Source organism: Elephantulus edwardii, unplaced genomic scaffold, assembly GCF_000299155.1.
Source record: "Elephantulus edwardii isolate Elephantulus edwardi_28Jun2011 unplaced genomic scaffold, EleEdw1.0 scaffold00009, whole genome shotgun sequence".
Taxonomy (NCBI): Eukaryota; Metazoa; Chordata; class Mammalia; order Macroscelidea; family Macroscelididae; genus Elephantulus; species Elephantulus edwardii.
In genome coordinates, this window is record NW_006399759.1 from 10,717,267 (window position 1) to 10,729,590 (window position 12,324).

General features: G+C 42.1%; 1 protein-coding gene across 1 annotated transcript in view; it reads right to left on the bottom strand.

The window, feature by feature from the left end:
- FAM228A (family with sequence similarity 228, member A) overlaps window positions 1-6,993 on the bottom strand; it is a 22,143-nt gene extending 15,150 nt beyond the window's left edge. Inside the window, exons 1-3 of the mRNA XM_006880714.1 lie at window positions 6,910-6,993; window positions 742-810; window positions 134-319 (exon numbers count right to left, since the gene is read on the bottom strand). Coding sequence (XP_006880776.1) covers window positions 134-319; window positions 742-810; window positions 6,910-6,993 — 339 coding nt within the window. The remainder of the gene's footprint in view (window positions 1-133; window positions 320-741; window positions 811-6,909) is intronic.
- Window positions 6,994-12,324: the final 5,331 nt, after the last annotated feature.

The window sequence follows — 12,324 nt, forward strand, 5'->3', positions numbered from 1 at the left end:
AAATAAATAAATGCATTCGATGGCAAAAAAAAATAAATATAGGGTTGGAACTATTTAAGTAAAAAGTTAAAACCATTGGCCTAAATCTTCAAAAATTATTTAATTTTTAAAAGTAAAACTAAATTCACAGTACCGTTTTATTTGTGTGTTGTGGGTAAACAAAATTGTTTTTTGGTTTTTTCATCCTATTCCAGGAAATTACTTTTTCCATAATTCTTTGTTGAAGAGGCTCTGCAACATTTTCAACCCACTTTTTATGCAGTATTTCTTTTCTTCTTTGTTTAAGAATATCCACATTCTGAATATACATGTCTAATCTCTAATGAAGAGAGAAAAGGCTATTATAAAATTTACTGTCACTTGAAAGAGGAGCGGTGCTCTTACATTCTCAGACACAGATAGATTGCAAAATGAATCTCTTTAACAACTCTTCATCACATTGTCATGCAAGCATAGCCAGGATGCTCTTGAAAAGTGAGGATGGATAAATCTTCCCACTTAACTTTGAACATGTTACCAAGAGGGACCAGTTCTTGAAGAAGGACATCACATGTGAGAGAGACTGCAACAATAGGCTCGGACACTGCAATGATTGTAAGTCTAATACAGGACTGGACAGTTTCATTCCATCGCACATGGAGACATTATGAGTTGGCACCAATTCAACAGCATCTAATTACACACATCACTTCTGCACACGTAGAATATACACAGAATACACACTCTGTAACCAGCTCTTACCTTTATAACATAATTTTCTCTAAGTAATATTGCATGTACAGCTTTATCAATATCTTCTCTAGCTAGTACCTAAAATTACAGAATTGAAAATTAGAATGCAAATTTGAAAGAAATAAAAATTACACAACTCAGTATATTAGTTTTAGTGTAAATTATGCCTGTGACCCACAACATACTTTATCACTTCTGATTACTGAAAATGTCAAACAGGATTCTTTATAAAACCCGGACCCAACAAGTAGCAAGTGAGAGTCACTATTATGTAAACCCTCTGCCCCACCCTCAATTAATTTGAGGCAAATTCCTGACATCAAACCACCACAATCACACTTTAAAATATTAAGAAAGCTTACAGATTAAAAGGGATCTTATGTGAAATGAATCTTCTTTTGGGATGTTCAGTAGTTATCTTCTTAAAGGGTTCCTGAAACCCTTTTCCTGAAAACCTTTTGCTAGGTTTTGTTGTAAGAAAACTGTATATCTCATTCAACCGGTCCAGAGTCACAGAGCTTGTTAGTAGCTAGTAGCCTTGATCGAGTTGTCTCACAACTAGGGACTTGATCTGGTGGTGTAGTCCATAGAGAGTTGCATTGCTAACCTAAAGGTTGTACCTCTCTGGTGGTTCAAAACCACCAGCTGCTCCAAGGGAGAAAGACAGGCAAATTTCTCCTGTGTGATTACAGCCTTTGAAACTCATTGGGTAGTCAGCTATGAGTTGATTCCAATTTGATGACAATGAGTTTGAGAAGGTGGTTTTGTTTTTATTTGTTTTTATGAACCTGGATAAAGTTTATACATTTAAATTCTTTTGTTGTTGCTGTTATATGCCGTTGAGTCACTTGCGACTCATAGCAACCCTATGTACAACAGCCCTAAACCCTATAATAATTTCCACACTCTGTTGGAGCGTCTTTTTTTTGGAACAGGAACAAATACAGATCTCTTCCAGTCAATAGGCCAGTTTGTTGTTCACCAGATTTCTTGGCACAACATGGTGAGCACATCCAGGGCAGCATCTGTTTGTTGAAATATGTCAATTGGTATGCCATCAATTCCTGGGGCGTTGTTTTTTTGCCATTTCTTTCAGAGCAACTTGAACTTACTCCATCACCACAGGCTCTTGCTCATATGTTGTTTCATTTAATTCTTCTGTGTTCAACAATTCCATTTGGTACAATGACTGTATACTCTCCATCTTCTTTTAATGCTTCCTGGATTGTTTAATATTCTTCCCAAAGTATCCTTAAGTATTGCAACCCGAGGTTTGAATTTTTTCTTCAGTTCCTTCCGCTTTAGAAATGCTGAACGAGTTCAGCCCTTTTGATTTTCTGAATCTAGCTCCTTGTACATCTCATTGTAATACTTTGTCTTCCCGCGTTGCCCTCTGAAATCTTCTGTTCAATTCCTTTATATCTTGATTTCTTCTCTTTGCTTTGGCTTCTCAGTGCTCCAGTGCAATATTTAGAGTTTCTTCTGACATCCGTCTTGGCATTTTCTTCCTCCTATCTTTATAATGACCTTTTGCATTCTTCCTGGATGATATTGAGATCTTCCCACAGGTCATCCAGTCTTCACTCATTAATGTCCCAAGTCTCAAACCTGTTCCTGAGATGGTTTTGAAATTCAGGTGGGATAGACTAAAGGTCAAATTTTGGTTCCTGTGGACTTGATTTAATTTTCATCAGCTTCAGCTTGAACTTGCATATGAATAGTTGGTCATCTGTTCCACAGTCAGCACCTGGCCTAGTTTTCACAGCTGATATTGACCATCTCCAGCAATTAGAGATGACAGAAGGAGAGTTGGTACCTTTGAACTTTGATGCTGGAGAAGAGTACTGAATATACCATGGACTGCTAGGAGAACAAACAAGTTTGTCTTGAAGAGGGTGAAGCCAGGCTGCTCCTTGGAGGCAAGGATTCTGAAGCTCCATCTGACATACTTAGGACATGTTGCAAGGTGTGATCAGTCCTTGGAGAGGGACGTCATGTTTGGGAGCGTGGAGAGACAACACAGGAGAGGAAGACACTTGATGAGATGGATTGATTCAGTCACTGGGGTAATGTGGGTAGGTGTGTCAGAGACAGTAAGACTGGCAAGGGATAGAGCAGGGTTTAGGGCTGTTGTACATAGGGTCACTATGAATGGCAAGTGACTCGACAGCACATAAAAAACCCAATAATATAAATGAAATTTTGCTTAAAATCTTCTCATATTTAAGATATCAACTGACAAATTATATAAAGTGTTTTGAGGTAACAGTCAACATTTTTTCCTTCTTTTTTTTTTTAATTTTAATGTAAGTTTAGAGAGACTTAGGGTTTTCATTCATTCATTGGTGCACTTTTCTCCCTGCCCACTCCCCCCCAAATTCACTCTTCTCTTTTAAAAGTAAAAGAAAAATTCTTTCATTGTTACACCATCTCCCCCACCCCAAGTCCATTCCACTATGTAGCCTTCATTCTGGACTCCTGTCATGACAATGATACCTAATCATATATCCCTTTTAAACAGTTCTCTCCCTCATCTGTTTCAATGCAGTATACATAATTTATCCCTCTTCCTCAGTCTTCCCTCAACCCCAATGTCAGTCCTGTTTTACAACAGTGGCCCTATGTAATATTTGTCCTTTTGTGACTGAGATATTTCACTCAGCATGATATTCTCCAGGGTCATCCATTTTGTATGTCATGAGTTCTTTGTTTTTCAGTGCTGCATAGTATTCCATTATGTGAATATACCACAGCTTCTCTATCCATTCATTTGCTGATGGGCACTTGGGTTGTTTCCAACTCTTTGCTGTTGTGAACAAAGCCGCAATAACCATGGGTGTGCATATCTGCTTGGGCAGCAGTTATGGTTTCTTTAAGGAACAGTCAACATTTTTGTTGTTTTTGCATACCATAGAGTTGGAACCAAACCAGAGTCAAAACTGACCCACTGATGAACCTCCAGCAGGTTTTCAGAAGCAGTTAATCACATGGGAGGAAACTGCCCATCCTCCTCTAGTGGACCAGTTGGTGGCCTTAAACCACGTCTTTGAGATTGCAGTGCAGCTTTTCTTGCCATTAGGACACCTAATAAATTACCATTCCTTTGGAGAGGTACAAACTTACATGCTGATATGTCAATTTGAGGAAACACAATATTCTGAGGCAGCCTAGTAACACTGTAAGGAACCCTGGCAGTGCAATGAATTGTCAATTGGTTGGAATCCACCAACAGCCCTGAATGAAGGATGAGATAAGCTGCTTTATGTTTCAGGCTTGATAACCATAAGGTTCTCCTCTGTTCTATAGGGTCATTTTGAATCAGGATCCATCAAAGAGCAGTGGGTAGCCACACTATTGGCAAATGTTACATAGACTTTCCATCATGTGGTAGATTTTAAAACAAACATTTTAAGAAATAAACCACTTACGTCATTAATTTTGTTATCGGGTACTGTCAAATTCACTATGACTCAGCAACCCTATGAACAGACTGACAAATACGGTCCTATCCTGCGCAACTGCTCACAAATCCCAACATGCACAAGCCCACTGTTGAAGTTACTGGGTTAATCCATCTCTTTGAGGGCTTTCTCTTTCGTCAGCTCTCTTCTTTTGCAAGATGTCTTTTTGTATGATGCCTTTTTCCAAGGACTTGTCACTCCTGACAATATGCTGAAAGCATGTGAGAAAAAGTTTCTCCGACCTGGCCTCTAAGGAGCACCTTAAGTGTGCTTCCTCCAAGACAGACTTGTTTCAGTCCATGCATATTGAATAGTCTTCACTAGTACCACAATTCAAAGGTATCAACTCTTCTGCATCCTTATTGACTTTCCAACCTTCACATGCATACAAAGTAACTGAAAATATCATGGCTTGGGGCAAGAGCCATGTATTTTCTCTAAACTGACATCTTTGCTCTTTAGCACTTAGTATCCAAACTGACACCTTGTTTTTTAACACTTTAGAGCAATCTTTAACAGAAAATCTTGCCACTGTAAAGCAGTTTTGGATTTCTTGATTGTTGCTACCATGCTGTTGACTAGAGATCCAAGTAAAATGAAATAATTGACAACTTTAATCTTTTCTCCATCTATCATTGTATTACCCATATTGAAGTGTAATCCATACTGAAGGCTGTAATCTTTTATCTTCTTCAGTAAGTGCTTCAAATCTTCAGCAAGCAAGATTGTTTTATCTGCATAAAACAGGTTGTTAAGGAGTTCTTCTCCAATCCTGATATCATGTTCTTCTTGGCATAGTTTGAATTCACTCAAATTCTTTGCCATCAAGTCAAAACAGACTCAGAGCTGACCATCCAGTAGGTTTCCAAGGCTGTAAATCACTCAGGAGGAGACTGCTCCTTTCTCCTACTGAGCTGTTGGCAGATTAGAACCACCGTGGAGTTACAGCCCTTGGATTAGCAGAGCAGCTGCCTCTGGACCAGGTCATCAGAGCTATAGGTAGTGCAGCGTCTTGAATTGTTTGCTCCGCATAGAGACTGAATAGGTTTGAAGAAAGGATACAACCCTGACTCACATCTTTCCCAATTTTAAATCATGCAGTATCTCATTCTGTTCAAACAACTGCGATTGATAGATCCTTCTTAAAGATCTTGCCAGAAAATATTAAGAAAAATGTTTAGAAATCCTTTTCAAACCTACAACATCCTATGCCCATACATACAAAAATTAAGCATGTCTCTGTGTGTAGAAAGATACAATGGAAACTTGAAGAGATAGGGTGATAAAAAGCATAAGATCAGGGAGCTCTGGTGGCCTAGTGGCAAGAAGCTGCACTGCAATCCCAGGGGTGCATGGTTCAAATTCACCAGATTCTCTGCTGGAGAAAGAGGGACAATCAAAATAAACAAAATAAAAAAAAAATTTAAAAGAGGCACAAGCTCACAGATCAATAACATTATATAAAACAATGTATATGAATGACTGTATAAAACGCAATGTACATGAATGAAACACAATGTGTATAAGTGATTCTACGGAATCCAATAAAATATTTTAAATCTTTGTTTTCTATTAGTTTGCAAACACAATTCATATACATTGTGTTTCACACCTTTTCCTTCATTCACATCGTGTTTCTCACAATCATTCCCATGCGCCTGCTGCAGAGTGTCAAGGACTGCAGCCTCCAATATGGATTGAGGCTCAATGTCAAGAAGACAAAGATTCTCACCACTGGACCAATTGGCAGCATCAGGATGGATGGTGAAGAGACTGAGATTGTACACAGCTTTAGTTTGCTTGGCTCCATATCAACAGTCTTGGCACCAGCAGCCAGGAAATTAAAAGGCGCATTGCCATGGGAAAGTCTGCTGTTAGGGACCTCTCCAAAGTACTGAAGAGCAATGGTGTCTCTGGAGACTAAGGTGCGTCTGATACAGGCTATGGTCTTCGCAATCACCTGTTATGCATCAGAGAGTTGGACAATGACCAAGGAGGATAGAAGGAGAATTGATGCCTTTGAGCTGTGGTGCTGGAGAGGAGTATTGAGAATACCATGGACTGCTAGGAAAACAAACAGATTTGTCCTGGAAAGGGTCAAACCGGGTGGCTCCTTGGAGGCAAGGATTCTGAGGCTCCGTCTAACATACTTTGGACATGTTGTGAGGAGAGACCAGTCCTTGGAGAGGGACATCATGCTTGGGAGGGTGGAGGGACAGCGCAGGAGGGGAAGACCCTCTATGAGATGGATTGATTCAGTGACTGGGGTAATCGGGATGGGAGTGTCAGAGGCAATGAGATTGGCACAGGACAGAGCGGAGTTTAGGGCTGTTGTACATAGCGTCGCTGTGAGTCGCAAGCTACTCGACGGCACATAACAACAACAACAACAACAAGACCACTATTACCCTGCCTTTTCAGGTCCTTGCCAGACCTTTCCCACCTCCTTTACTCCCTCTCTCCACCCAAAAATTGTTCAACCCTGTGATCCCCTAGCCTCACCTTTCTGCTCCTACCCCACCCCCCTGACCTAACCTTCTATTTTTACAATAATGGTTTACGCAGACAGGGTGATGGTGGACTTAGCCCCGAGGCTCAGCTGGTGGGTTTGGTTAGCAGTGCTGAACCCCGGTGTCACCATGGCTCCTTAGTTCTCGTTCTTACGGAGCTTATGACCCATCACCATACAGCACCTCAAAATGCCATGTTATTTTACCTCCATTAAAGACACGGCTTCGGGGTCTGGCCATTCTTTTAATTTTTCTGGCCTAAAAGGGTCATCATAGTTCGAAGTTCTCATGGCAGCCATAAGAAAACACAATTTCTAAGAGGAGAAAAGTAGAGGATTAAGGAAAAATTATTACAAGGGGGTGGCTTTCTGAATTCTCACTTTCCCGCGAATAAGCAAAACAAAAACACAGGAGTAAGTAAAAGGAAAGCCCCTCGGCCCGGCCTTCTAAAAGTGATTCTATCTCCCCCTCAGCTGGTTTTAGGAACCAAATCAGGGCTCTGTGCTCCGGGTCCGCCCTGTCCTGGACCCGGGGTGTTAACGACCTCGCTCAGGAGAGACGGGCGAGGGACCAGACACCTCGACGGGGCCCTAAGGTGGCTCTCAGATCTCATTCCGGAGAAGGGGTGTCCTCGCTTCCTGCCTAAAACTGAGAGCCATAACCCAGGGGCCCAAAGCTGGGTCCAGACTCCACCTCACCAGAGCGGTGGCCGCTCAAGGGGGTCGTTGCCCCGCCTGGGGTGGGCCCTCAGGCCTGCAAACTCTGCCCCGGCCCCTATCGCCGCGACGCCCACTCCCGACCAGTGAGCTCGAGGGTTTCTACTACCCCGAGGCCGCGCCAACGGTCCGCGCGGGCCGCCACAGTGAGGGCAACGCCCCCTTCCCGTCAACGCGGTCTACTACAGCGCGGGCCACGCCCCCCACCCGTCAACGCGGGCTACTACAGCGCGGGCCACGTCCCCCACCCGTCAACGCGGGCTACTGCAGCGAGGGCCCCGCCCCCAGCTGGTCAGGACGGGCGGCCACAGTGCGAGCCACGCCCCCTCTACCTGTGACGGGCCGTCCTCCGTGAGAGCAAGTGGACAGCTTCAGCCTTCCCCCTCACAGTGGCTGGTGGATTCAGGTTGCTGACCCACGAAGGTTCCACCAAGGTTCCTAGTCAAGGAGACGAGCTGCAGGAAGAATGTGACGGCTATCCCCTGGTCTTGCCCCTAGACCTGACAAGCCTTTGGAAAAACCTGATAATTTACATATCCTGATAAGGAGACTAGATGGCTGGATCCTGATAAGGCCCTGGGCCTGATCACACATAGACAGGACCACTGCTCTCAAACTCAGGAGCAAACTAACACCCTCTCTGAGAGTCCCTGAAAGCCCCTATAAAAGGAAACTGTCTTTGCCTGCCTGCACACCACTCTGAGCCTCTCTCCCAGCAGTCACCAGGCATTTCTGCGCTCAAAACATGCAACAAAGGCCTGTTTGTTACTTGGGACCACCTTGCTTGCTTGCTTTCTTTCTCTTGCTTTCTCTCTTCCTCCTTTTCTTCCTTCCTTCCTTCCTTCCTTCCTTCCTTCTTCTCTTTCCTTCTCTTTCTTGCTTTCTCTCTTGCTTTCTTTCTTTCTCTCTTCCTTCTTCCTTTCTTTTTTTCTCTCTTTTTCTCCACTCTTTTTTCCTAACACTCGCTAGACTACCACTCTTACCCCTTAAGTTTATCAGATCAACAGGAGCAAGGGCTTCTTTTTGAAAATTTACATTGAAGGGTATAGTTAAAGAGTTGAATTACCCAACACTCTCTAAGCAACTTTACCTACCTATTACAGTTTTCAGAAAAGATTCTCTTAAATAAGACAAGATAGGAAATACAAATGAGAAAGATTACATTCCACTAAAGCCTGAGAAAATCACTGATAGGTCAGAGGGGTTGAAAAACTTGTAAAGCAAATGACTGCCAACATTTAAATTCATATCTTTCTAATCCAAAATACATACTCTTTATCTTATGCTATAGTGCCTTTCCAACCACCCAGGATGCATCTGAGAGCTGGACAATGAATAAGGATGACAGAAGAATCAATGCCTTTGAGTTGTAGTGTTGGAGATGAGTGCCAGATAGCCCATGGATTATCAAAAGAACAAACAGGTATGTCTTAGAGAAAGTGCAGTGAGGTGCTCCTTAGAGACAAGGGTGGAGCAGCTTTGTCTCACTTTAGGGATGTTGCTGTTGTTGTTAGGGCATTCATATTGATTATAACTCATAGAGATTCTGTGAACAACAGACCTGACCCCAGTCTATCCAGTTCCAACTTCACAGTCTCTGACACACTTGAACCCATTGGAGCAGTCACTATATCAGTCCACCTGGCTGAGGGTCTGTCTTTCTTTTACCATCCTCCCCATCTTCCAAGCATGATGCCTTTCTCCAAGGAATAACCATTCCCAACAACATGGAAGATGAAACCTTGCCATTCTAGCCTACAAGAAGGATCATGTTTGGAAAGGTGAAGGGTCATCAAAAGGAAGGAAGACCTTCAGCCAAACGATTAACACGATGACTGACACAATGGACTCCAATAAATCAAAGACAATGAGGATGGCACAGGATAAGACAGGGTTCAGATCTGTTCTTCATAGGATCGCATTGAGTCATACTTGACGCTACAGCACATAACAACGTAGTGACTTTTCACTAACTAGCCATGTATTTGTTAATGTTCTATTATTTTTCTTATTGACTTAACAGCTTTAAATATTTTTTATTTGTTGTTGTTGTTATGTGCCATCAAGTCACTTGCGACTCATAGCGACCCTATGTACAAGAGCTCTAAATGGTGTTCTATCCTGTGCCAACCTAGCCATCTCAAACGCACTTATTCCCACCGCTCCAGTCACGGAATCGATCCATCTCACCAAGGTCTTCCTCTCCTTCGCCGCCCCTCCACTCTGCCAAACATGATGTCCCTCTCCAAGGACCAGTCCCTCCTTGCAACATGCCCAAAATATGTCAGACGAAGCTTCAGAATCCTTGACTCCAGGGAACATTCTGGCTTCACCCTCTCCAGGACAAACCTGTTTGTTCTCCTAGCAGTCCATGGTATATTCAACACTCTTCTCCAGCACCACAGCTCAAAGGCATCAATCCTCTTTCTATCAACTCTATTCACTGTCCAACTCTCTGATGCATAGCACATAATTGCGAAGACTACAGCCCGGATCAGGCGCACCTTAGTCTCCAGCCTGACATCGTTGCTCTTCAGTACTCTTGAAAGGTCCCTCACAGCCGACTTTCCCAATGCAATTTATCTCTTGATTTCCTGGCTGCTGTTACCAAGAGTGTTGACTGTGGGGCCAAGTAAATTAAAACTGTTAACTATCTCAATCTCTTCACCATACATGCTGTTGCTGCTAATTGGCCCAGTGGTTAGAATCTTTGTTTTCTTGACATTTAGCTTCAGTCCATATAGGAGGCTGTAGTCCTTGATCTTCTGCAGCAAGCACCTCAGGTCCTCCTCAGTTTCAGCAAGCAGGGTTGTGTCATCTGCATAACGCAGGCTGTTGATGATTCTTCCACCAATCCTGATGCCACATTCCTCTTCGTACAGCCAAGCGTCTCGGATGGTCTGTTCTGCATACAGATTGAAAAGGTATGGAGACAGAATACATCCCTGACAAACCCCCTTCTTGATTTTGAACCATGTAGTGTCTCCTTGCTCTGTTCTGACAACTGCCTCTTGGTCCAAGTATAAGTTTCGCATTAGCACAATCAAATGTTCTGGGATTCCCATTCTTCTTAGAGTCAGCAACAGCTTGTTGTGATCCACACAGTCAAAAGCCTTTGCATAATCAGTGAAGCACAGATAGACATTCTGGTATTCTTTGCTTTCTGCTAAGATCCATCTGACATTAGCTATAATATCCCTATTAAGAAGAGGTACCACGACCTCTTCTAAATCCAGCCTGCACATCTGGTGATCTCTGTTGACATATTGTTCCAAACATTTTTGGAAAATGTTCAGCAGAATCTTGCTTGCATGTGATATCAATGATATTGTTCGATAATTTCTACACTCTGATGGGTCACCTTTCTTTGGAATGGGAACAAATATCGATCTTTTCCAGTCAGTGGGCCAGCTAGCTGTTCTCCAAATTTCTTGGCACAACTTAGCGAGCACATCCAGGCCATTGTTTGTTTGTTGAAATATGTCAATTGGTATGCTGTCAACTCCTGGAGCCTTGTTTCTTGCCAATTCCTTCAGAGCAATTTGAACTTCCTCTTTCATCACCATAGGCTCTTGCTCATATGTCATTTCATGAAATTCTTCTGTGTCAGCCAATTCCTTCTGATACAGTGACTCTGTGTATTCCTTCCATCTTCTCTTGATACTTTCTGGATCATTTAATATACTGCCCAAAGTATCCTTAAGTATTGCCACCCATGGTTTGAATTTGTTTTTCAGCTCCTTCAGCTTAAGAAACGCTGAGCGAGTTCATCCCTTTTGATTTTCTGACTCCAGCTCTCCGCATATTTCATTATAGTTGAGACAATCAATGTGTTTATATTGTTCTAACCTTCTCAGTCCCAATTTATATGTTTATAGGACTTTTTCTGTTCACAACCATATTCCCGTCTTTATGTTGGTGTTTGCCTTTCAGTTAATAGATGCTATGCTCATTGTCAGTCCTGTCACTTTATTGTCTCTATGTCTTCATTGACTCAGATTCTTTCTTTGGCAATTTTTTTTTCAAGAAAGGCACATAGGAACAATATTCCCCTAGTTCTTGCTTATTTAAATATGCCTGTTGCCATTTTAATTTAATGTCATCTTGTCTGTAAATTTAAAATTCTTTGTATACACATTCCCTGGGTGCTTGATTGGCCTCCTTGTACTGTTTTTCTAGTGAGGACCATTGCTATGGAGATACGGATGCCACCGTAATTTGTTCCTCCATGAAATGGTTTACCTTTTTCCCCTAACTGCTCCAAGAATTCTTAATCTTTAAAGAATATCTGAGTATTGACCTCTGTGCCTTTTAAAAAATAATCTATAGTGTGCCCTTTTTCTAAAAAAAAATATTATTTTGGGGTGTTTTTTTTAATTCACATTGTGTTTCTTACTATCATTCAATATCGCACACCTTGTGTCTTATAAATTTAATCACCATTACTGAGTCTTCTCAGATCCCCACTGGATCTCTCCTAATTATTTTGCCCCCTCCCTCCACCAAACCCTGCAATCCCGTGATGTCCCCTTTCACCATCCTCAGCCTTCTCTCTTTGGATATCCACACACAAATTACTAGTTCTCCTTCTGTGATTGAGTTAGTTCACTCAAAATAATGCTCTCTAGCCTCTCTCATGTTACCTGGTATTTTTCAAAATTGATGCTCTAGTGTGCTGCATAATATTCTGTCTAGTGAATGTACCATAATTTCTCAATTCAGTCAATTGTTGATGGACATTGGGGTGTTTCCATGTTTTTGTTACCGCAAAGAACACTACTATGAACATTAGTGTTCAAATCTCCATTTGTATCTCACTTGTGTTTTTCTAGGGTGGAATATTCCTATGTAGAATATCCCGGGCAGTAGAATAGCTAGTAGAATAGCATAGAATTTCTATGTTCA